Source organism: Armigeres subalbatus, chromosome 2, assembly GCF_024139115.2.
Source record: "Armigeres subalbatus isolate Guangzhou_Male chromosome 2, GZ_Asu_2, whole genome shotgun sequence".
Lineage (NCBI taxonomy): Eukaryota > Metazoa > Arthropoda > Insecta > Diptera > Culicidae > Armigeres > Armigeres subalbatus.
Window position 1 is genome coordinate 279,243,364 of NC_085140.1, and position 25,321 is coordinate 279,268,684.

The following is a 25,321-nucleotide window of genomic DNA, read 5'->3' on the forward strand; positions in this document are numbered from 1 at the left end:
CCTGGGCCTTCTTTTCGGCCCTTGACGTCTTCGGTTTCCTCTTGTTCTTGACCAGGGTCCAGGAGGCGTCACCCCCCTCTATTTCCCTGGTCTGGTGCGGCTGAGAACTTTCAGCCTGCCGTAACCCCTTATCACCGTCTTTCCTGAGTGGACGGACCTTTACAGGTCCTTCCTCCCCCGGTTTTGGAGGTACCTGACCGGGCTTCAGCTTCCCAGCCCCACTACCCTTGTTCGGGGTAGTAACCCTCCGCGTTTTGGGCGATATGTACTAATTATGCTTCTATACCTGAAGGAAGGTGAAAACTGATAGGGAGCGTCTGTCCACCAAGGCTCACAACATAGTCTGTTCTTCGCGCAAGGTGCGGCTGTTCATCGTCAAAAGACCAGCGAGGGACTCTAAGAAAAACGGAGCACCCTTGGAGATAAAGCAGGAATGGTCCTCTGGAAATTTAGGGGGTTTGGTGTCAGGCCCTGCAAGTCAGCTTTTAAAACACACACAACAAATAAATACCAAATTTTTAAAACGACTTAACTGCTTTTGTAAGCAAAAATTCAAACGTCGATTTAACAAATCTGAGAGCACTCCCACGCAAACCAACACCAATTCCATTGGCTTTCGACAATAATAACAAACTTTCTCCTTCTCACCACTCGAAACAGGAACTACAGCTACGTCTTCCTTTCTTGTCTTATCTGCCACTCGTCAAGTAGCTTTTGCTTCCCGATCTGCATTGTCAGATATTTGTTCTTCTGGCTTTCAGTATAGAGCCGGGTGTAACAGCCGGGGTACGATTTTCAACTGATCCAGTCAATTTGTTTGTTTCGCGGATGATATGGACATTGTCGGCCAAACATTTGGTGGCAAAACTGCACACCCGCCTGGAACGTGACGCAACTAAAATTGAACTGGTAGTGAATACCTCGAGGTGAAAGTGCGATACCTAGCGCGACAGGACCCGCTTGGGAAGCAGTGTTACAACAGACGGGGATACCTTCGAGGTGTCGTTAATTTCGTCCTTGTATTCTTACTAATGGCCGATAATAATGTTAGTGCTCAAACAAGATTCACACTCGCACCAAATTTATCATTTAAAAACGCTCCCATATGATTCCCTGATCACAGTTTTTGAAGTGGTAACCATGAACAAAGTTTTACCACAAGAAATTGATGAACCCATGTAATATTGCAACATGCGTCTCCATATCCCTACTTACCCCGCTGGGAGACCCATGTTCTTCTGAACACATGGGAATATACAATTATCATACCTCATATGAACATCAAACATACAAATGACTTCAACGTCGAGGAAAATTCTAAAGCGACAAACGCCCAGCTTTTTGCTTGATTAAATAATCTCGGAGTTTTTCCCACTAGCAGCACGTAATACTTAAGATAAAATGCACAAGATTTGATGATTAAAGAGTGTTTTCGTAACTTCAAATGATTTGTAATTTAAATGAGCCTCTGGATAATAAATAATACAAAACGCCAATTATAAAGCATACATAGTGCAACGCAAACAATACATTTTTTAGATGTTTCAATTACGATGTTACAATGGAAGAAGAAAACCATTTATGAAGTACAGTGTGTCACACACACAACATTGAAGAAAATGGGAAGAAAAAAGTATGTCATACCCTGAGCTCGAATGTGTAGACTCTAATGCAACAGTTTGTGCTGATTGACCACTAAGGGGAGAATCTTGAAGAGGTCGTAACAATAGTGTGCTGGTCTATCGGAGTATGGAAAAAAGAAAATGGATATGTGTATTGTGGTCAAAAGTCGTTTCGATGACGATGATTTCGATTCGAACACAATTTATTTTGAAATTAAAAACACCGAAAAGAACAATAAAAGTGTTACAAACATTAAAAGAGTACAAAAAGGGAGATTTACATTTATCTTCTGGTTCATGTCTAATTGGATAAACAATACGAAAAAGAATAATTGATAAAAAAAAATTGAATGGATTGTGAGAGATTGCATATTATCATTGACTTATCCTACAAAGAGCGAAAGAAACCTATAATTAAAAGTGCATTAATATTACATACCTGTTAAATACATATTTTTATATCCGAAATTGGACATTAACTGGTGCTGAGAAATTCGATTTGAAAATGTGTTCTAGCCGCAAAGTATAATAAAGCTGGTTGAAGAACATCCAGCAATCTGAACACAACTTGATACTCTGTTTGAAATAGCTTTTAATTCAATGAAATTCTATCAATATTCTACAACAGTTAAGTGGAAACTGTTCAATAAACGAATCGAAACCAAAAATAAAGTTTTCCGCAGCACAATTATTAATTGAAATTGCACTTATTTTATTCCATATATGTACAATATGTAATCAGATTAGTTTCATCAATTTTGGCAGCATCCTTTTCCCACAGACAAACAGACATAACACATTGAACATTTACTCAACAAATTCATCGTCGTTCAAACACTAACGACATCTGTTGATTTCAGTTAGTTGGGCAAATCACGAACCAGATGGCGGTAGTGAGCAAACGTCAAACTGGAGCAAAAACGACGCGCGCGCTACGAGCGATTGATTGACCAACCAATGATTATTTGAATTGACCAGTAAATCAGTGAACGATGGAAATTTGACAAGTGTTATGTCTGTTTGTCTGTGCTTTTCCGGTCCGAACCTCTTTTATTCAGCTACATCTCAACAAAAATGTCTTGACATTCACCCTTATTCTTGTTTACGTACGAACGCGCTTTCGAACGAAAGATGATGCGCATTCTCGTTTACGCCAGCAAAATCAAATGGGGAAACGATTCGAACGAACTGCCTTCGTTCGAAAGTTTCGTTCGTCCGTAAACAAGAATAGGGGTGATGAAATAATTGGTTAAGTAATAGCAAGCGCGGCCGGAAATAGGAATCCTCCTCAATAAGACTACTTCGTATCAGATTCTGTATTGTGTCTGCCACTGGATGTTCCCAATTTGACGTTAGATAGATGTTCACCTTGTTTATGATCAGCAAATCAAATCAAACGAACAATTGCATAATTTACCATCAGTTGTGTTACAGATAAACGCTCGAAATTCGGTTTCTTTTGCTCAGCTTGCAGATGTTTTTCTTTGGACACGTGAAATATAGAAGGGTGGTAATTGTAGTTGATAAAAAGAAGGAAACCCATGTAAAGATCAAAATGGCCAAACGCAAAAGAAAAAAACAGGAAAATCGATTGTTATACTTTGTCAGTGGAGCCGGTGGAGGATGAAAATCGAATCATAAAATACCTGCGAAAGCGGCGAGTCCGGTGTAACCTCCCGCGTTTCGGTGGCAAAGATGTCCATGTTATCGTTGCTGCTGTGCGAGTCTTTTTTCTGCTGCTGCAGGAGGTGATGGTGTTGATGATGTTGTGCTGGTGGGTGGGGATGGTGATGATGTTGCTGCTTCTGTTGCTGTTGTAGCTGCTGACTAGAAAAATTGTCCAGTTTTGCCGCCACATTCGTCAGTGTGACCCGCTCTAAATCGTTTTCCTGATTATCGTGACTAGAGGAGATGTGAAATCTTGGTTGGTGAAAAAGCGTTCAGAATTACTCTACTTTTACTGGGGTGCTGGAAGGATGCGGTACTAGGCATGCATTTTTGATGCATGGTTGCCGGCATATTGCCGGCTAAATAGTGTTCAGTAATTAGACTTAATGTCAAGCTTGACTTGCTGGTAGTCAGTACCGTGTTTCTATTCCAATTATTTTATTCGTTTGAAACAAGGATGTTATTTATAAAAGCTGTTCAATGAGAAATTATAATAAGAACTATTCCAAGCTTGTGCAGATAAGTGGCTGTTTTTGGACATAATTCAAACTATAAATCAGTTTATAACTTGAAAAACCGCAAGCGATCTGTATTATAATTAACTGATTTATGATGGAACGCACAAAGGACAGCATAAACAAAACTGTATTGCGATAGTAAGGAGGAACTGTATTACAATATTAAATAGAATTGTATATGTGCTTTTTCTATTATGAAACTTTGTATCTTCCCCTAGATGAATATTTGTCTTTCCATCCACAAACATATATTGGGTAGTGCGAGAGACCTCATTGGCTACTTCCAGAACCTCACGGAGTGCCCCGGGGGAGTATGTAGAAGCTCCATCTTCATGGTTACTCACGAATAATCCTGAGGTGAGTCAATAAAAGTTTGTAATGTGTGAAAGACCTCATTGACCACTTCCGGAATATCACGAAAACCTGTAGAAGTGGACATTTTCGATTGTAGACCAGAAAGTATCACGCGGCAGCTCATTTTTCGTCGTTTCTCACAAATGAACTTCTGAAGCCTTTATAAAGCGCATTCTCCGTGATTTATCAGGATCAAACTTCTGCAGTCTTTGTAAAGGGTGAAAGACCTTATTAATCACTTCCGAATCCCACGGCGTTTACCCCGGGTGTATATGTAGGAGACGACATTTTCGAATACATTCCAAAACGCGTTAAACAACACATTTTTCTTAATTTCTCAAGAATAAACTTGTTGATAATCTGATAATCTGTTAAGTGTGCGTGCCCCTGTGGAACCTGTAAAAAGGGACAATTCCGGCTGTAGACCAAAACGTGTCATGCGACAGCTCTATCTTCATGATTTCTCGCAAATAATTATCTGATGAGTCTATAAAGGACAGTTGACATCATTGACCACTTCTGGAACATTACGAAGTGTCCCGGGGGAATCTGTAGAAGGGGACATTGTGTGTGTGTCTGAGGAGTATCTCAGTGGAACATATAGAAGCGAAAATTTCCGTTTTTCGACCAACACATGCGATAGTTCATTCTTTATGATATCTCACGGATAAACATCTACAAATGAACATGTTCCCACCTACAGTTACCCCATGAGGTTCCCGAAATAGCCAATGAGGTCTTTTCCTTTTTACAGACTCCCTTCAGGTTTATTTGGGAGAAATCTTAAAGATAGAGCTGTTGCATGACACGTTTTGGTCTCCCCCGGGGTACTCCGTGAAGTTCCGGAAGTGGCTGATAAGGTCTTTCACACTTTACAGACTCAAGCTTATTCGTGAGAAATCATGAAAAAAAGTTGTCACATGAAAAAACAGAAATGTTTTCTTCCTACATGTTTCCTCGGGGCAATACGTTAGGTACCAGAAGTGGACAATAAGGTCATTCGCCCTTTACAAAGACTTCAGAAGTTTATTCGTGAAAAATCACGGAGAGTGAGCTGTCACATGACCCGTTTTGGTCTAAAATTTCCTGCTACAGGTTAACTTGGGACACTCCGTTATGTTCCAGAATTGGCAAATGATACCAATTGTTTTTTATAGACTCATCAGAAGATTATTCGTGAAGATGGAGCTGTCGCATGACTCGTTTTGATCACACAAATTTCCTTTCTGAAGAGTTTGACATTTTTAGTGTTAACGAATTATGATAGCAATTGAATTTCATACTGGACTATTTAGTGAAAGACAGAGTGTCCATGAAAATAATAAGTTGCAATTCATTTTTGACCACATGTCAATTCGCCTAAAAGAAAAGTCATTACCGAAATGTCCCAAAGCCGTCTTCCATGCATCACGATTATTAATTGGGTTTTATCAAACGCTTCAAACCCGCTTGGAATTCAAACCAAACACGACAGCACTGGGCGTAGCCAGATGATGCTATGCATAAGTGGTAAATAAGAATGCACTTAAGGTGAAATGACTGAATTAATTTTGCTGCCGTACCAGAGATAGAACATCAAAAATATATTTTCGTTTTTGTTAAATATAATCACATATAATGCAAACATCTATATGCCATTAAAAATCATGCCTATTGTTCGCACATTTTGATTTAAGACTTATTAGGTTTCACAAGTACCTGCCGACGGATTGTTCCGTTTTGTCGAAAATGTCCTGGTTGCTGTTGAAGTCCTGATCATGGTGTGATAGCGATGTCGATGATGGTGGAGACGGTGGGGTTTGTCGTGGCGAAGGTCCTTTGCATTGCATTTCCCGACGGCAGTGCTCTGCACGCGCAATCTCAGCAGCTAACCACGATGGAAGCTCGGGTAACAGCCATGTAAGTGCAGACCTCAATCCAAGCATGACATGCTCGAGGGCAACTATCAATATCACAGTCTGTGTCGACGTTAATCCAGGCCAAAGACGTGAAACTTGCCCCGACAAACCAATAAGAGCACAGTTCACTATCACAGCTGCCAATCCCAACATGCCCAAAGCATTCTGCCACGTGCCAATATTAGCAACTCGTTGCCCAAAAGGCCGTTGGTGTACATGAGCAAGTTTAAAGGCATCTGACCGTATCTCCAACAAATTGTTCGCTAACGCACACAGTCCAGCCAGTGGAAACGCTGAGGAAAACAGGACAACATATCCCATCTGAACTAACATTTCTAGATGATCGGAGAACGTCCCGTCATATTTGTACAATGAGCTCTCGATTTCAGCCTGGTTAATAGACCGTTTCGGCGTCGATGAAGTGCAGTCCGATGAACTCTTGCTATCACCCAACTGCTTGTTTTCACTCGGGGGTGGCGGAGCCTCCTGAGTAGGACTTAACGCGCCCCACATTTTAAAACTCAATTTTGCCAGCTTCCACTGCTCCACCAAGTACGGCCAGGCTGACTCGCGTAGATTGCCGATAATTTGTCGCGATATGAGCAAACCAGCCAGTTGCTTGAAAGAGAGAAGGGGAAAAGTGTTTCAAATAGAAGGCAGAAGAGCCCACTGACTGGCTGAGTGCAAACTATATTACCTCCTTCAGCTTATCTTGATCACGAAGATAGAATGCAATATAGAACAACGACAAGAAGCTGTTCACAAATTGGAACAGAGCCACTTTCGCGATTAGGTGGTTCTCATACTTAGACTGCAGTCGATAGCTCTCTGTTGGGAAAAAGAAGAAAAAAAATTATTAAGATTATGACACTTTATTTAATAGACTAGGTTACACGAGTTTTCATTATCAAACTGATATTGACAAACAAAAAACGTGCATTAAACATAATCTGAACTCTCATTTCGTTGACAATTTTGTACTTTCGAAAGTATTCATTGAGTGGGTTGGATATTGTTTATTTCGTCAAACATTGTAGACTACAAATACCTACATTGATTCACTTAATGAGCACTATCTAATTGATCGCTTATACAATCCTTATCGTTAATGTTTATCAGGGAACAGCAAGAGCAACTAATATTTAAACAAACATCACATCATCTTATGTTACATATATCTTCGTCCAAATGTTCGTTACTCTCGCAATTTCTAGTATTCAAATACATAATACGAAATCTATCTTTAGCTGTAATACTCGTCTTACAACGTTACAAAGCTGAATAAAAACCATTTCATTTGTATTTTTGTTTTGCATTGTTTTACTCCCTTCAATCTATGATCAACTACGAATGTACTATACCCTTTTGTTGAAATCTACCCATATCTACCCATTACTACATGATACATACATATGTGATTCATAGCTTACCTCTGTCGTTCAACCAGACTGCCAGCTTGTAGTACGCTTCGTCCATCAGCGTAATGGCGCCGGCTAGGAGGACCTTTGGTATCACGCTCAAACAACTGAAAATGCCTTGCTCTGGGAGTTTCTCATCCCACCAGTCCTGTCGTCGGTGCATCCACCGGAAACGGACGGCAACGGAATAGAACAGGAAAAGAGGAAAGCAAATTGAACTATCTGTCGGTGATGTGATTGCGATTCGCGCCTTCAATGTACAGGTATCGATTGAATTTTATATTCGATGACGATGGCCACTCGCTATATGGTATCATCGGTTCGGGGGTACGACTGGGGAGAGTTTATGAATATATCTAGCTGGATCTACCAGATGAAATGTGTTGCTTTTATGATTCTGAATTTATAATGGTGTTTGGCATAGAGTTGTTGGTCGGATGAGTTGCCCTATGATTGTACCCAGTGGACCAATTCAACATGTGTTGTTCCATGGATTTAATTACTTTTCTAATAAGCTAATATGCCAGATTGAAAAGCATTCCCATATTATTTAGTTAAATTAATTTCAAATATTATTTCATCTTTATAAATAAAAATGAATTGCCACGATTTTCAACTTTTTCAGACTTAGGTGTATACCCGAGCAAGAGAAAAAAAATCAACGATACATAACCCTTAAAAGGCCGGGATGGCAGTCACCTCCTTCAAAGTGCTCGTTCTCAGTTCTCAGAAGCGCAATGCTTGTTTCAAATCAAGCTCAGGTCATCCTTCCCAGTTCAAAGAAATCAAATGAATTATTGGAAATGTCAGAACCCCTTTCACACATGTTTCATTTGATTTCTTTGAACTGGACAGGATGACCTGAGCTTGATTTGAAACAAGCATTGCGATTCTACTTGATTGTAGATCTGACGATCTGAACTCAATAACGTTTTGGAAGGCCTTCAGTGTATTGAAATGCAGAAAGATCGGTATAACGTTTCTTGGCAGTTATCCAAGGATCTGTTGGGAAGGGTTTTGATAGCTGCCGAAAACATTTTTGAGGCCGTTGTAGCGTAAGTCTTACGAGCTGAACTTCAGAGCATTTCGGCGCATTCTAGAATGTCATTATGGGGCATGCAGAAAAATTTCCAATAAGTCATTTGATTTCATTGAACTGGGTAGGATGACTTTAGCTTGATTTGATACAAGCATTCCCAAGAAACATTTTGGTTTTATGATGGTTTTATAACACTCTGGTATAGTAAATTATGGTCTTCAAGAGCGTTATAAAACTTAAAATGTTACTTGGGATTGCGCTTATACTTGATTGTAGATCTGACGACCTGAACTCAAGAACGTTTTGGACGGCCTTCAATGTATTGAAATGCAGAAAGATCGGTATAACGTTTCTTGGCGGGTATCCAAGTCTTACGAGCTGAACTTCAGAGCATTTCGGCGCATTCAGAATGTCATTATGGGGCATGCAGAAAAATTTCCAATAATTCATTTGATTTCATTGAACTGGGTAGGATGACCTGAGCTTGATTTGAAACAAGTATTGCGCTTCTACTTGATTGTAGATCTGACGATCTGAACTCAAGAACGTTTTGGATGGCCTTCATTGTATTGAAATGCAGAAAGATCGGCATAACGTTTCTTGGCAGGTATCCAAGGATCTGTTGAGAAGGGTTTTGATAGCTGTCGAAAACATTTTCGAGGCCGTTGTAGCGTAAGTCTTACGAGCTGAACTTCAGAACATTTCGCGCACTCTAGAATGTCATTATGGGGCACGCAGAAAAAATTCCAATAAGTCATTTGGTTCCTTTGAACTGGACAGGATGACCTGAGCTTGATTTGAAACAAGCATTGCGCTTCTACTTGATTGTAGATCTGTCGACCTGGACTCAAGAACGTTTTGGATGGCCTTCAGTGTATTGAAATGCAGAAAGATCGGCATAACATTTCTTGGCAGGTATCCAAGGATCTGTTGGGAAGGGTTTTGATAGCTGACGAAAACATTTTCGATGCCATTGTTGCGTAGGTCTTACGAGGCGAACTTCAGAACATTTCGCGCACTCTAGAATGTCATTATGGGGCACGCAGAAAAAAATCCAATAATTCATTTGGTTTCTTTGTTTTGATAGCTGCCGAAAACATGTTTGAGGCCGTTGTAGCGTAAGTCTTACGAGTTGAACTTCAGAGCATTCCGGCGCATTCTAGAATGTCATTATGGGGCATGCAGAAAAATTTCATAAAGCAAGAAAACAAACGAAATATCGACGGTTTCGTGCAATACACGCACAACTAGAAATCTGTAAATTTCAAATTTTCACTTGAAAAAGAATCTGAAATATTTTTGTGATTATTTTGAAATCGTGGATATTTTTGCATACATTATTGATACAAATGGGTTAGTTTTGTATGTTTCAGCAAAAAACTTTTGAAAAATCAATAAATTTGATGATTCATACCGGTTTTTTGAAAAAATCGCCAAGTTTTAAATTAGCATAACCAGGGCTGACAATAGTCATCGTCATTGCACGAAATGGCACAGTAGCGACGAGATGCAGTGTCTTCATTGCTACTCTACACATCGTCAATGACGCGCACGACGTAAGCTTTCGTCGTGTAACCAAATCGTCATGACGACATCGAAGAACGAAGACTTCATACCGTTATTCTTCAAGCGGCAGCTGCCATGCGAAGATTTTTACTAATTCTTTGTAATAATGAATTTGAAGCAACGCATGAAAGCGTTATGAATGTTATCGATACATTTATGTTACAAAAGTTCCTACTATTTGTTTATTTGAGAAGCTGTTATGTTTTTAACCAGTCCGTCTATAATGACGTGCAATCAATTCTTTTTTTTAGTACTTTATTAACGTGATCGTGCAATCAATTGTGTGAAGAAGTGACGACGAAAATCGTCATAACTTTTGGCTGCGCGACTATCGTCGTGGTACGCATGCGGTGCGAAGAAAACGAATAGGTGTTGCGTCGTGCAATGTTATGACGAAGACTAATTTTTTTTCGCTTTCTTCATGCGACGAGAATGACTATTGTCAGCCCTGAGCATAACTTTTGATACTTTGCAAACTTTGACCTGAGTCTTTGTCAGATTAAACTTCATGCTGCTACCAAAGGTCAAAAACGCAAAATTTTGAGTTATGCCAGTATTGCACGAAACCGTCGATATATCAAAAGTACTGTGTGATACCACTTGAAAAAAAACTGCAAATTTGGAGGTCGCGTAATACCGTAATGAAGGTAGATTGTGAAGAAATAATCCTAACATTAGAGGCTATAGACCAATGCAAGATCTTGACTTGATTTCATGACAATTCACAGAGCTTGATTACATGGTGTAAGAATTTGCATCGATGCACAGTGGCGAGCCCTCATACAAATCCCGGACAAAACCTGAGAGTGCGTTCAAAACTTCACCACAAAGTAATTTTGAAACGTTGAAAGGTTAAAATGGTTATCTGACATACTTTATGTTATCCAAGGGCTTCCGCAAGCCCAGGCCCTAGGATTTAGAACAAAGACAGCGTCCCCATTCTAGCATTGCACCAATCAATTTCCCGCTTTTGGGCAGCTATGCGCAATTCACCACACTAACCACCGGAAAGTAGACAAAAAATAGATTTTAATACATAATACCAGAACTTTTCGAATCTTTCCCAAAAGTTTAGCCAAATTTCATTTTGTTCGGGAGAAACTTTCGGAATGAACTTCAACAAGACATCAAAAATTTAATTTACAAGTTGCAAACAAAATTTTGGAACTAGGTAATTCAATATATATGTTAAGGTGGTTATACAACAAAGCCACAAATCGGACATTTTGGAAACCACGTGCTTTTTCTAGCGATTTTTCAAGAGCACGAATTAAGAGGACCACAAAGGGGATGAAACATCCGTAGATCGTTTGCTTACTTATGCTAAACAATCGACTTTAATTTCAACACTGTACAAAAATTATTACGCTAGATTTGAACTTTTGATAATAAAAGTAGAAAACCGTGTGGTGAATTTGAAATTCACCACATGGCTTGATTGTATAATCACCTTAAATTTTTTAAAAATATGGGCTTCACGTAGGGGAACTGTTCCATTTTCCATCTCACTGAACATATATTCATCTCATCACAAAACAAAGAAATACAACACCAATCTCGTCTCTTCTTTTTGCTAACACGCGTGCTCACTGGTGAAAAAACTCACAAAAATAAAAACCAAACCAAATTCCTTTTCATTGCTTTGTTTTTGATGGGATGGAAATAGAAGCTATGGGATGAAGTGCCGAACCGTTTTCCTAAATCACGAAAAAAAATTGAGGTTTCGTCCGGCTTCCCGCCACTATGCGATGCTCTAGAGACTAAGGCATTGTAAACAAGCTCAGTGAATTTTACAGTACTCTATTATCCCATACAGTCAAAGGCTAACCAACCAACATTTCAAAAGGGTGAAACTGCTTTTGTAAACAAGAGCTTCATACGTCGCTGGTGGGCAAATGTATGGCCACCCACGCAATCCAGTGCCATTTAATGAAAGGAGAATTCGCTGCTTCCGTCAGTGTTGTTGGGCGTAGCCAGGATTTCGAGCAGATTGCCCCCCCGACTTTTTTGGGTCTTCTAATTCGTAGTTTTATAGTGGTTTTATGAAAACACATGAATATTAGTGCTTGGCACTATTTCCTTCTAAGTTCCAAAAACTTTGAAACGAAATCCACAACCAACAGTAAAGGCTGGATCACAATAGCACGTTGCGCTGGGCGTTGAAGTCAGCGTTTTGTACTAGAACGCAACGCTAATAAACGTGATGCATTCATGCCCACAATGCAACGTTCGCGTTGTGCGTTTATTAAACAACAATAATGATATTTGAATTTCTAAACCAATCCGCTCTGAAATAATATTTATTATCAAATAGGCTGAAAAAAAAACAATATGCAAGCTTCCTCCAGGAATTCCTTCGACAATTGCTCCAGTCATTCTATCCGAAGTTCTATCAGGAATTCTTTAGGAATGCCTCCAGCAACTTCTTCGGCAATATCTTCAGGAATTTCACCATTAATTTTGCCGGGAATTAATCCAAAAATTTCACCATTATTTACTCCAAGAAATTTCCCCGAGCTCCTTTGTAATCCTAAAAGAATTCCGGTGAAAACATCAAGATTTCCACTGGAAGATCCTCCAGGAGTTTCTCCAAAAACTGCTCCGGGAATTCTTCCAGGAGTTCCACCGGCAGTTCCTCCAAGAGTTCCTCTAGGATTTCTTCCGAGAATTATTCCAGTAGTTCTATCGGCAGTTCCTACGGGGGTTCATCTGAAAATTCTTCCGGGAAATTCTCCAGAATTTCCTTTGGGAATTCATTCAGGCTTCCTTTCTGGAATTCATTAGGTTTTCTTCAGGAATTAATATAGAAATTCACCCAGAAGCTCCTCCGGGAATTTCTCTGGGAGCTCCTCAGGGAATTCTCCGGGATGTCCTCTGACGATGACGATGGTCCAGCTATATACCCCTACAAAGGTTTCAGCTAGACGAGATTTGTCTATAAGATGAATTTTCCACGATTTTTTTCCGAGGATTCTTCTGATAGTTTCACTGGCATTTCCTCTGGGGGTTCCTTTGAAAATTCTCCCGGCAGTTTCTTCAGAAATTCCTCCGGAAGTTCCTACGAGAATTCCTCCGAGAGCTCCTTCGGGAATTTCACCAGTAGCTCTGCCAGGAACTCATTCAGGCTTTTTTAAGAAAATCATTTAGGCTTTCTTCAGAAATTTAAATGGAAATTCCTCCTGAAGTTCTTCCGATAGTTTCTGTGGGAGTTCCTCCGGGAGGTCCTCTAGGAATTCTTCCAGGAGTTCCTCCTGAAATTCTTTCGAGAGTTCCTTCGGGAACTCCTCCGGGAGATACACCTCAGAAGAGGAACTCCCAGAGTAATTTCCGGAGGAACATCCGGAGGAATTCCCGTAGAAATTATCAGAGGAATTATAAGTCGCTAAGTTAACTAAGTCCCGTTTTATTAGGAAATGCTAAGACAATGTAACAATAAAACCGGACTTAGTTAATTCCTTGATAAAGGTACAATATATGTAACCGAAACGTCGGATAAAAACGTAAAACCCGTTTTTGAGCATAAGAAGACTGAAATCCATAATCTCAAATACTATTATTATCTTTATTTGGGAAGTTTTCAGTCCAAGGCTGGCTAACCTCGAATCCAGGAATTCCCTGTGAAGTTCCTGGAGGGATTCCCGGAGGAACGCTTGGTAAAACTCCAGGAGGGAGGGAGGAGGAGCTCCCGGAGGTACTCCCACAAGGAAGTCCTGAAATAGTTCTTGGAGAAGTTCCTGAAGGAATTTCCGGAGAAATATCAGAAGTAATTCCCGGATAAAGTATTCCCTGGAGTCTTCCTGAAAGTATTCCCAGATGAATTGCTGATGAAATTACTGGATGCATTCCGGGACGTTTGTTCTGAAGAAATTTCTGGAAGAACTCAATGGAAGATGTTCTGAAGGAACTCTCAAATTAATTTCCGAATGAAATTCTGGAGTATATTCCGAGTGAAGTCCGGAAAGAATTCTAGGACAATTCTGCGATACATTGCCGGAATAATTCCTGAGGGAATTCCAGGAGAAGTACCTGAAGGAATTCCCGGAAAAATATCTGGAAGAATTTCCGGGGAAATACTTGGACGAACTCCTGGAGAAATTCTCAAAGAAATTTTTAGAGGAATTCTTGAAGGATATTCTGAAGTAATTGCGAAAAGAATTCTAGAATGAAATCCTAGAGGATTTCGCTATTAAGTTTATGGCGGTTTTATCCCGGAGGATATAAAGAAAGAACTCCTGGAGAAAGAAGTTCCTTGAAGAATTTCCGAAGGAATTTCTTATAGATTTACAAGTGAAATTATGGAGCGAAATCGGAGAATTTCTGTCATAAATTTTTGAAGAAACTTCTGGTGGAATTTCGGGAGGAAATTCCGTATGTATTCTTGAAGAAACTCTCGAATACATTCCAGAAGAAATGCCGGAGATTTAGCTGGAAGAATAGCCGAAGAAATGTATAGAAGTAAAACTTAGAAAGAAGTAAAAAATCTTCAAGGAATTTCCTCATGAATTCCCTAAAAAAAATTTAGTGAGGGGTTTCTAGATAAAAAGGAATTACAATTACATGAGAAGGATTTTCGAACGATTTTCAAAAGGATAACTTCCCGGAGGAATTAAGAAGTTCCCAGGGGAGCTTCTAGAAGGATTTTAAGGAGAATTTATGACCGACGAGTTGTTTTGAACTTTCATATGTATTATGGATCCTGGATACCCTAATAAGTTTTTGGGAATCTGAATTTCTACCACCTATTTCTGAATATGATTGTATTGTAAAGTGCACATGTTAAGGGAATTCATTCCAATCCACCAGGCAATTCATTAACCCCGCCCCCCTTGGGCTACGCCCTTGGTTGTTGTATTGCGTGGGTCGGCTCAAATGAACCCATCAGCGACGTAAGAAGCTCTTGTTTACAAAAGCAATTTCGCCCTTTTTATAATGTTGGTGCCAAATTTTGTGATTACCTATTGCTATTGTGATCAACTTTCCAGATTGGTTGAAAATAGACTACTCTTATGAAAAACAAGGACAATGTCCTTAGGACATGCGACACATTAAGCCTCACATTATCCAAATTTAAATCTACTCGCCTTTCCAAGTGCACACCACTCAATAAAAAGCAACGCCCAACTGTCATCCTTTTACTGCGACGCAGCATGCGTGATAAAAATAAAAGTTACAGTTGTGCGTTGCCTCCGTATTGCATAGCGTTCCCTTAATAATGTGAGTGAATTTAGTTTTGGATTGTCCTGAAGAACCGTTTTGCGAGAACCTCGAAGAACATGTTGATTGCAAGATTTACAGACTCATTTGAAATCTAATACTAATGCATTTACTATTGGCGTTGTCTAAAAATGTCTAACCAGCCTCAATTAAGCAGATATGAATTATTATATAAGATATAACTCGCCTCAAACTTTCATAGGGTTATTAGCTAAAGAATATTCGTAGTCATCATTAATTAATAAAATAAAATATTTTCAACTTTTATCATGTAAACTAACAGGTTGTGAAATGGTGAGTTGAAGTTCGGGATAGCTTGAGGATATTTAAACAGAACAAAACAGGATTAAAATCGTGAAAAATGGACACAGAGCATCCCATCGTCTCATCAACTAATGCCACATGATTCCAAAATGTCACAGATGTATGAGAAGGTCGACGCCAATTTTAAAGTGCTAACGATGATGAATGGTGGAAGCGCAACCGAAGGATAATTTTAATTACAACGCGCTAACATGGTGGGGATATGTTTCATTGCAATGCAACCGCAATGATTCTCTAACGCTTCCTAAGCCTATGGACAGTTATAATGCTATTAAGACTTAACAATAAAGCAGACCAGACCTTCGACGCCATGCACATGCAATCCCAGAGGCCATCGTTGGAATTTGGTAGGTGCTGATCGAGCCAATCCTGCAAATGGTGTATCGGTGTCGGAGAAAATCAAAACATAAAAAATGTGATCAGTGTATTTGCGTGTGTGCTGTGGCTTGTGATGCTTGATTATATAATAAGTGAAGTTGAAACCAATTTCGAATAGAATTTGATATACAAAGCGCTCAGAGTGAGGAAGAGTTTGAAATCTGATTTTCCAATTCTAAAGAGGTGATAAACAATATTTAAGTAAATCTATTACTATATAAATCAACAAAACAACTGGGTGATGGTTAAGAAATTTAACGCATTAAGAGGCATTCCGAGTTGCATCTCCTATTTAATTAGTATTATAATATATTTCATAAATGAGTAATTATCAAATAATTTAAATTTTAACACTTTAAAATGCAAAAGACTTGCAAGACTTGCCTCTTGATATTCCAAGAGAATGTACGAATAAAGATTATGCATATTAACAAGTAAATCTAAACCATAATAAGCGATGCACGCAAGGATGGGAGGTGTGTGAATTGTTAAGTTGTGCTTGCTACACATTTAGGTTATAAAACATTGAGCATAAATACCTGAAGTCGTAACATTAGGAACATCACTACAAACACTAGCACTAAACAGAGTCCAATTATTGGAAAACTAACTAGGTACCGAAACGCACGGCGCTGCCAGGCTGGAGCCTCCCGAGGCTCCAGTCGCCCCGTAACAGGACTTTCTTCCAGTGGACCCTTTTTTAAAGTTGCGTTTAACATAAAGGCAAGCGGAAGAAGAAATACAGTTTGTTAATCTTATTATTATAAACTGGTTCGACACGTGGTGAACGAACAACAAAGATTGGCTTACTTTGTACAGCGGCCTTGGAGGTTCCAACAGTTCCGGCGGCGTCGAAAGCGTGCCCCATCTGAAGGCAAGTTCAACAGAATACCGTCGCCAAGCCTCCAGATACAAGGACGCCCACGCCACGTTGAACAGCGAGAATATGACATGTCCAATATCCTGGGCAGTCTGTAAACAAATTAAGGAAGTAATTATTCTTACATGTGATTGAAAATAAATGACACCTTTCGGCAAAATTTTCTTCATCCTGTTACGATAGAGTTCTCTGTTCACGACAGTTTCTCTGCTTCCAAAATTGCGCTCTGTACTTAAGTGGTACACTTATGTTTCTACGCAGTTTGGTTTTAATCGATTAAGACCTTTAGATTCAATAAAACAATGAACTTTTTTGAACTTTTTTAATAGAATCAAAGAAAAATTCAGGTGATTTTTAAAAATCTGTGAAAGTTCTAGTTAACCAAGAAATTGATGAATTCCTACCGCATGAGAAAAACCTGGGTGTACTTACATAGTGAGTAAGTCTTGATTCTAAATATACAACGCTCTCGGATATCAAAAAGTTGGTCCTTAAATAGTACTCATCATTAGTATTGCACAGTTTCCAAAAAAAAAATTGCAAAACATTTTCTAAGGACGTGTGCTAATGCCGTCTTTAAATCCACGTTTAAGTTGGGTTGGAAGTCGGTGTTCATTGCATTTCTAAATATACACCACAGTAAAGGTTTGTCAGACGCTCGTTAATGACACATGCTTGAGTCCTTTTTAAGATCGTGACGCACGTGCCCAAGATAGGATTGGCATTGCCCTCTTCTTGAAGATGCTTGTTTTGTTAGTAAATGCAACATGTCTACTTAGCAACCTTATAAATTTGCAACGACGAACATTTTTGCAGTTTAACCACGCATATGCTGAACAGTAAACTTGTTTGCTTATTTTTCTCAACGCTTACCTGTCCACGACCCCACAGTCCAATGTACAGAATCGTTCCTAGCACGGCAGGAACACACAGAGCGCACGTATAATGGCCCAACCAAGCAAAATATAAAGCAACTTTCACTCCAAAGTACGCCGCAATATCATCTACCGGAGGAAGAAAAAAATGGAATAATGAAAATAGTGTAAATTAGATTACGCAATATTCCTTTGCCCACTCTCTAGGGAAATGATGTAGAGCCTGCAGGAGCACGAATGCAACTCGGAGTAGACAGTATGACACTTTAGCAATAATTACCTAACGGCTGGGGTGCAAAAAACTTCCGGACCCAACTGGACTGCAACTGTTGTAAGGCGCTTGTTTCGTGTAGAGGAAACACTTGTGTTATCAGACCCAACTCCTGCCAGGCCGCCACTATGGAAAACGGAAATTGACAAGAAAAAATAAAGAATGAAAATTGCAGTGGAGACTAATAGCTTTGAATGTACTGCCGTCCTACGCATATTTGTCCCATAGTTACCATATACATGGGACAGTTGTACGACTACAGATTCATAACGGCAGTGTAGTATGAAGCATTTTGTTTCTATTGAAATGCTCTGTGCATAAAACCAATCTCAAAAGAACCACAATATTTGACTAACAAACTTCGACTTAGATTAAGTTGACAAAGCATGTAATTTAATAATTTTTCGTTGTTTCATAGATAACCCAACCCTTATTCTCCTCTCATTTTCATAAATATGTTACTGTGTCATCTTAATTCACTTTCTACTCGAAAGTGAAATACAAATAAAATAAGACAAAACATCACTCACATTCATTTTATCTACAAGGAATTATGACGCTCGTACAATTGATGTACAAAAATAACTTTAACAGCTTTTTTCAGACTGACAGACCTTTTTTTTAGACCGACATGCAAGTAGAATGCATAGTGTGGCCACCCTACGTTTTATTTTCAAATTTCCCACTTTTTTCCTGAATTTCCGACAAATTTTGATGAATTCTCCCGGTTTTTTAAAAGTCATGACGTTAAATATGAAAATTAATAAATCAATTCATAATTTTTTGAAATTAAAAGACGTGTTTAATTTTCATAGCGAACTAATGCTGAGAGTTAGTTTTATAATAAACTAATAATTTGGAAACACACACAATAGGAAAAATGGATGTATTTTTGGCCAAAATTATGAATCCTACAATAAATAACGTTTTTTTTTAATCTTTCGTTTATTTGGAAGGCTCATTTGCCGTGAGCGTTACGGAGCCGAAATCAAGTTTAACAATACATTTCTTGATTCTTATACATTAGATCTGTTCACCATTTTCAAAAGTATTTCAGATTCAAAGTGCCACCCCTCTATTTCAATGAGTATCTTAAATGGAGTCTCCTGACCAATTTTCAGCCAAATCCATGGAGTTTTAGAGGTGCATCAAACGAGATTTGTGATTTTTCAGACTTTTTCGTAAAAATAGCATCTAAAAGCATCAATTTAACTCCACATAATAACAGGATTAGTCGTTGATAACTTCTTTAGACTATTATCTACCACTTTGTCATTGATGCTAGGATGTTTAGATGGCTTATTCTATGACTTTTTTTTAGATTTAGCTGAAAAAAATGCCTGAAAACCAAAAAAATAATTTTAGGTGCTTCTGGGGGTACAGTCAAACCTCCATGAGTCGATGTTCTATGACTCGATATCGACTCGAGGAAGCAAATTATGCCATATAAAAAAATATTTTCTGGGTTACTGTGATGGTCCCTTCAAACGGCTTTCCAAAGATTTGCTATTCCTCATCTCGATATTTCCATAAGTCGATGGTCCCTTCAATATCGACTCATGGAGGTTTGACTGTAGTATAAATTTTCAATATGTGCCCAATTAAATTTTTCCTTTCATTTCCTTCGAATGTTGCGGAAGTTTCGTCCATACATCACTTTAGTCCACGGTTCGAGGCGCCGAATCGATAAAGATTTTGTCTTGTCAAGTCTTATGGAAAATGCCATGTTTTCAATGACCTTTTGGGGTCGTTAACTACATTTGAATGTGATCGATCCGGTTTTGTTTGTGGCATGAGTGTGGTAAAATAACTAAGGAGAGGTTAACCAATAAATCAAGATGTTTTTTAAACTTTATAAGATTTTTTTATCACGTTCAATTTAAAGGAAGTTTCCGACCGCGACAGATTATCGACAACATGGAATTAGCCACCTGGCTTGATAAATAAAATATCTTTAACTGCTAAGCGCCTCGAACCGTGGACCTCTTGATCTGCAGGCTCTGACACTACCACATAGCCCACTCTAGATCCATACCAGTGGGTCGAGCATACTGGATGACATTGCTCATAAATCATGGTCAACTTTGTTTTAGCATAGGGGGAATGGTTTTGCTTGACTACCCTATTCAAATGTTGAGTATTTCATGAAAAGTGCATTATTACATGCCGAAGCTTATTTTTCAGAATAAAGTGATGTATGGACGAAACTTCCGCAACACTCGAAGGAAATGAAAGGAAAAATTTAATTGGGCACATATTGAAAATTTATACTACCCCCAGAAGCACCTAAAATTATTTTTAGGGTTTTCAGGCCTTTTTTTTAAGCTAAATCTAATAAAAAGTCATAGAATAAGCCCTCTAAACATCCTAGTACCAATGACAAAGTGGTAGATAATAGTCTAAAGAAGCTATCAACAACTAATCCTTTTATTATGTGGAGTTAAATTGATGCACTCAGATGATATTTTTACGAAAAGGTCTGAAAAATCACAAATCCCGTTTGATGCACCTCTAAATCTCCTTGGATTTGGCTGAAAATTGGTCAGGAGACTCCATATAAGATACTCATTGAAATAGAAGGGTGGCACTTTGAATCCGGAATACTTTTGAAAATGGTGAACTGGTCTATTATACATAGTGTTAGTTTTGGGGAACCGAAAGACTCGCGGTTTAGTCGAGGTTAGGGAATACAATAATACAGTAGGAAAGGAAAGGATTTTAGGGTGCTTTGCTTAAGTAATTACGATGCTGATGTTCAGAAAGTTGACATTCCTCGCATTTTTACATCTGTAACGGGACAAACAAACTTTTTTTGGGAGACAACGACAAGAGGAGGACATACGGAAGGGATTAACGACAGACTTGGAAATGTACAACAAGAGGAAGACATTCGATATGGGATACGACAGGCTAGGGAATGGGCAGTCAATGATTATAGTTTTACATCAGCAACTTTCAAAAATTGGAGGACCAGGGACATATACTCTAGATCAAGGCCCGACAACACTTCCCTAATAGGCTTTGGTTGTTTTCCTCGGACCCGGAGATGTTCAGTTAGCGCAGATCTGGGGCCACGATGCTCCTCGCACGCCCACACGACATGATCGATGTCCTGATAATCCTCGCCGCAAACACAGAGATTTCCTTCCGAGAGCCCCACTCTGAAAAGATGTGCATTTAGAGTGTAGTGATCCGAATCCGCTTTCTCATTTCCCAGGATGGAGCAATGGAGTGATTGTGTAAGACCGTTGTGATAAGGCACTCAAAGCTTTCCGTATCCCATTCAGTAGATACGCTGAGTGCTTAACCGGTTTCATTGACCGAACAGCTTCCAATACAACACAATCATCTGCAAGCTGCCTTAACGAGCAATTTGGCATGAGACATTTATCAATGTCTCTGACGTAAAAATTGTAAAGAAGGGGGCTATAAATAACGTTATTCATCAGAAAACTATAGATAGATCAAAAAAATATTTTTTCTTTGGCTTCAATGGGGTATTGGACCAATTTACGGCATAGTATCGATTTTTGTCATATTCTACAAAACCAACGGAATTTGGTCACTTTTTGGCTGGTAATAAGCCCGTTTGATGCTGGATAAATTACTAATGGTCATGTGAAGGTTTTAACAGTATATTCAAGTCACAGACAAATTTACGCAACAAAAATTTCCTAAAATGATCAAAAAAGCCCCATTAGTTTCTGGTGTTGAAAATTTACCGAGTAGAACTTCTTAATATAGGTAAAATAGATTCATTAAGCGTCATATTTCGTAAAGTTTTCTTTTATAATTATAAAAGGTCTTAAGGCAAGGAGTTGTTCAACACACTATTCAATTCATCCAACACATTATGGTTAAATGTAAATCTATAATTCGCTTCTATTATGTAGTAATGTCAAAACTGTAGAAGGGCCCTTCTCATTTTGAACGCTTTTGGTATGAAAGATGATTTTTTTTTCTTGAATTAGGCGCAACGTTATAACTTTTGAGCCCAATGTCCGATCGAGCCCATTTTTGATAGGGAAACAACATTCTCTGAATAATGAAACTTGTTGCGAGTAAATCGGCCTAAAAAAGAGTTTTTTTGCTCTCACACATACAGATATTCACACACACGAATACACAGACATCACCTCATTTCGTCGAACTGAGTTATTTGTATACAACACTATGGATGTTGGGGCTTTCTTTTATGAGTTTATGAGCGATCATATAGCTTCTAGGTATACTTAGTATACGAGAAAGGCAAAAATGGGCAACTTTTCAATTTTTTGTATCTCACAAAATGGTGAATTTGTGCAGAATTTTATTCATGGCCCTCAAAGTTTTGATCGTTAAATACAGTAATATCTCCATGAGTCGATGTTCTATGACTCGATATCGACTCATGGAAGCAAATTATGCCATATTAAACATATTTTCTGGGTTACTGTGATGATCCCTTTAAACAACTTTCCAAAGATTTCCTATGCTACATCTCGATATTTCCATAAGTCGATTGTTCCTTCAATATCGACTCATGGAGGTTTGACTGTATTGCGTAAAATATGCTTTTGCAAAACTACTAAAAACTAAATTCAGGACGGAGCTATTATTACATTATTGAGTTTATTGCATAGTTCTGTTTAAGAGCTTTGTAACAATATATACATATGTTACTTTTGGGAAGGAAATATGGCAAAGCTGCTCGTTTCTAGGAGGGACCAGTTTGAACGTCCCCCACCCCTCCTTAAAAAAACTAAAAAACCAAACTGTCCCGATTATAAAAATATAAGATATAAGCTGTGTATGCATCACATTTTACGCGCCCTTTTGGTAGTTTTGGCCACTCCTTTATATGGGTACAATAGGATTCCACGTTAGAAACAGGAATGTAAAATTACCAATAACGTGTTATGTGGATTTTTTATGTAAATAAACAAGTTGTGTTCTTCATAGTAGTGTGCCTAGGAGTTATCAACAATATAGCATTTAATTTGTATAGTGTTGGTTTAATGAAATGCTACTCCAGGGTGGTGTTTCTCTCAAAGAGCTCAATGTCCACATAAAACATCAAAAACGTGTCTTTAAAGAAACGATTTTAAATAAAACAACAAAACGTTAGATCTTCTTCTTTGTTGACAACATTACATCCCTCACTTGTACATTTCGAGCTCGCAGTTTAGTGTTTATTGAGCGCTTCCACAGTTATGCTAGGCTAATTTACCTTTTTTGCATGCATTTATCATGAGAATAATGCATTTATCATCGAAACAATTTTCATCCTAAACCGAACCGGGAATCAAACTCAGCCACCCTCACCATGATTTGCTTTGTAGCCACGCATCTAACCGATAGGCTAAAGAGGATCTAAAAATGTTTGATGTAAAATTGGTTGTAAACTTCGACAAAGCAACTTGTCAAAGCTGCTTTTATTTAAGGTTCAATAATTCAAGTATAATTCAAGACAAAATTTTCAAAACGACTTATCTGCTTTTGTAAACAAAGATTCAAACGACGAGTTGACGAATCTGATAGCTCTCCCACGTTAACCAACACAGGTAGCGGAATCCTTCACCTACCTATTGATAGTGTTGGTTTGCGTGGGAGGGCTATCAGATTCGTCAAATCGTCGTTTGAATCTTTGTTCACAAAAGCAGATAAGTCGTTTTGAAAATTTTGTCTTGAATTACAGATTGACCGTGAAGTAACAAGGGAGCATTCATGTATAACGTCTGCTTTATTCGGTGTCTTTGAGAGTTCTGTGTTACAATAATTAAGTGTTGGTTCTCACTATCTGACATCTCAATATTTGCCTACTATGATTCTGCCACTACAGCTCGGCCATCCTGATCAAACACATCGCCCCCGATGTGCACTATGTCTGATCGACTTCCGTTCTCCATAATTTCATTTTGGTTAGATCAAATATACCCGTGAATGGCAGACGAAATAGTTGCCATCCATCTATGTCACTGATAACATAACGATTATTCACGAGAACATTCTTAACCACTTAAGGTCCTTTGAAATGTTGTTTCAGTTTAGACGACCCACCGGAATTCGAATGATGTGGTATATATACAAGATCACCTTCTTGATAAACTGATGTGGTTTTACATTTAGAGTCATATTGCTTTTTATTGTAAATTTGAACGGCTTTGTTAACCGCTATAGCTTTTTCGCGAATTTTCGTCAAATCTCTTTGCATTTCTGTGTTTGCATTTAAAACATTTTCAATATCTACATTAGCTGAGTAACGTTGATTAATTCCGAATAAAACTTGTGAAGGAGTATTAGCTATCGATCTACAAAAAGAATTAGGGGGAATGACGGCTTTGGCAGGTTTTGTTCTATTATTATCATGGGGGTTTTTTATGACTGATTATGCTCAGATTTGGCCTAAACATTCTTTGCATATCAAAGAATATTGTGGCCAAATTTCATAAAATTCGGTCGGCAAAAACCTCCCTGCCAATAATAGAACAAAACCTGCTGTTGGAGCCACACTAGAGTTAAGCACAGAAATAACTTCTTGTACCATATTCCCCTTTGTATCGAATTACTATTAGTTCTATTGGTCTCGTTTTGCCATAGTGCAGTAATCAATCTGTCTCCCTTGTCACTAGCCGTCTGCTAGCAAGAAGAAAACGATCTCGATTTCTATTATGCACATACCTTTTATACTGAATTCTATATGCAAACCAGAAACAAACTAGTGAACAATAAATTATCGGACAGTGAACATCGCTGTATTTCTCTCGTCAAATAAACTTTGCCTCGTTTCGTAGTTAGTTAACTTAAATCCGTGTCTAATAAATCAGTGCAGTGGAAGAACGAACCCTATCACTAGAACGGTCTCCCAAATTCCGCCGCGATAACATTTTGGTCCTGGTCGACCGGATCAACCGTTTAGTGAATAAAAAACGGTGATTGTTCGGACAATTCTATTCGCGGTTTGGTGTATGTCGAAAAGTGAACATTCGTCACAGGGTTAAGTGACGCAACTAGTGATTTACGGACTGGGACTACAAGTGCATAAAGTGACAAACTACCCGTACACTGCCGTGACGTTGAACAGTGATAAGTGATCAAACGCATGGACTGAGGGTGCAATTGCAACAATATTCTGCTTAGAGCAAACAGTGCGCGAAAGATCGTTTGATATTTCGATCTCGTTAGTGATCAAAGCTGCTGCTGTTCCTGTGGATCGTAGGTACATGTACAATAGCGCCGTCCTCATCGTGAGAGCTAGGCACGCTGGTTTGGCTGGCTTGGGTTGCTTTGTGCTGCCTAAAGGTACAATAGGACGAC

General features: G+C 38.7%; 1 protein-coding gene across 13 annotated transcripts in view; it reads right to left on the minus strand.

Annotated features, from left to right (window-relative positions):
- LOC134212298 (anoctamin-8) overlaps positions 1-25,321 on the minus strand; it is a 134,820-nt gene that overhangs the window by 23,740 nt on the left and 85,759 nt on the right. For 9 of the 13 annotated variants that reach the window (XM_062690019.1, XM_062690018.1, XM_062690017.1 and 6 more), the window contains 10 exons: positions 18,035-18,151; positions 17,753-17,883; positions 16,810-16,971; positions 16,539-16,694; positions 15,922-15,990; positions 7,491-7,626; positions 6,758-6,888; positions 5,861-6,678; positions 3,269-3,542; positions 1,645-1,739 (listed from right to left, as the gene is read on the minus strand). In XM_062690019.1, coding sequence (XP_062546003.1) covers positions 1,645-1,739; positions 3,269-3,542; positions 5,861-6,678; positions 6,758-6,888; positions 7,491-7,626; positions 15,922-15,990; positions 16,539-16,694; positions 16,810-16,971; positions 17,753-17,883; positions 18,035-18,151 — 2,089 coding nt within the window. The remainder of the gene's footprint in view (positions 1-1,644; positions 1,740-3,268; positions 3,543-5,860; positions 6,679-6,757; positions 6,889-7,490; positions 7,627-15,921; positions 15,991-16,538; positions 16,695-16,809; positions 16,972-17,752; positions 17,884-18,034; positions 18,152-25,321) is intronic. The other 4 variants (XM_062690027.1, XM_062690023.1, XM_062690021.1 and 1 more) reach the window with 3 other exon arrangements.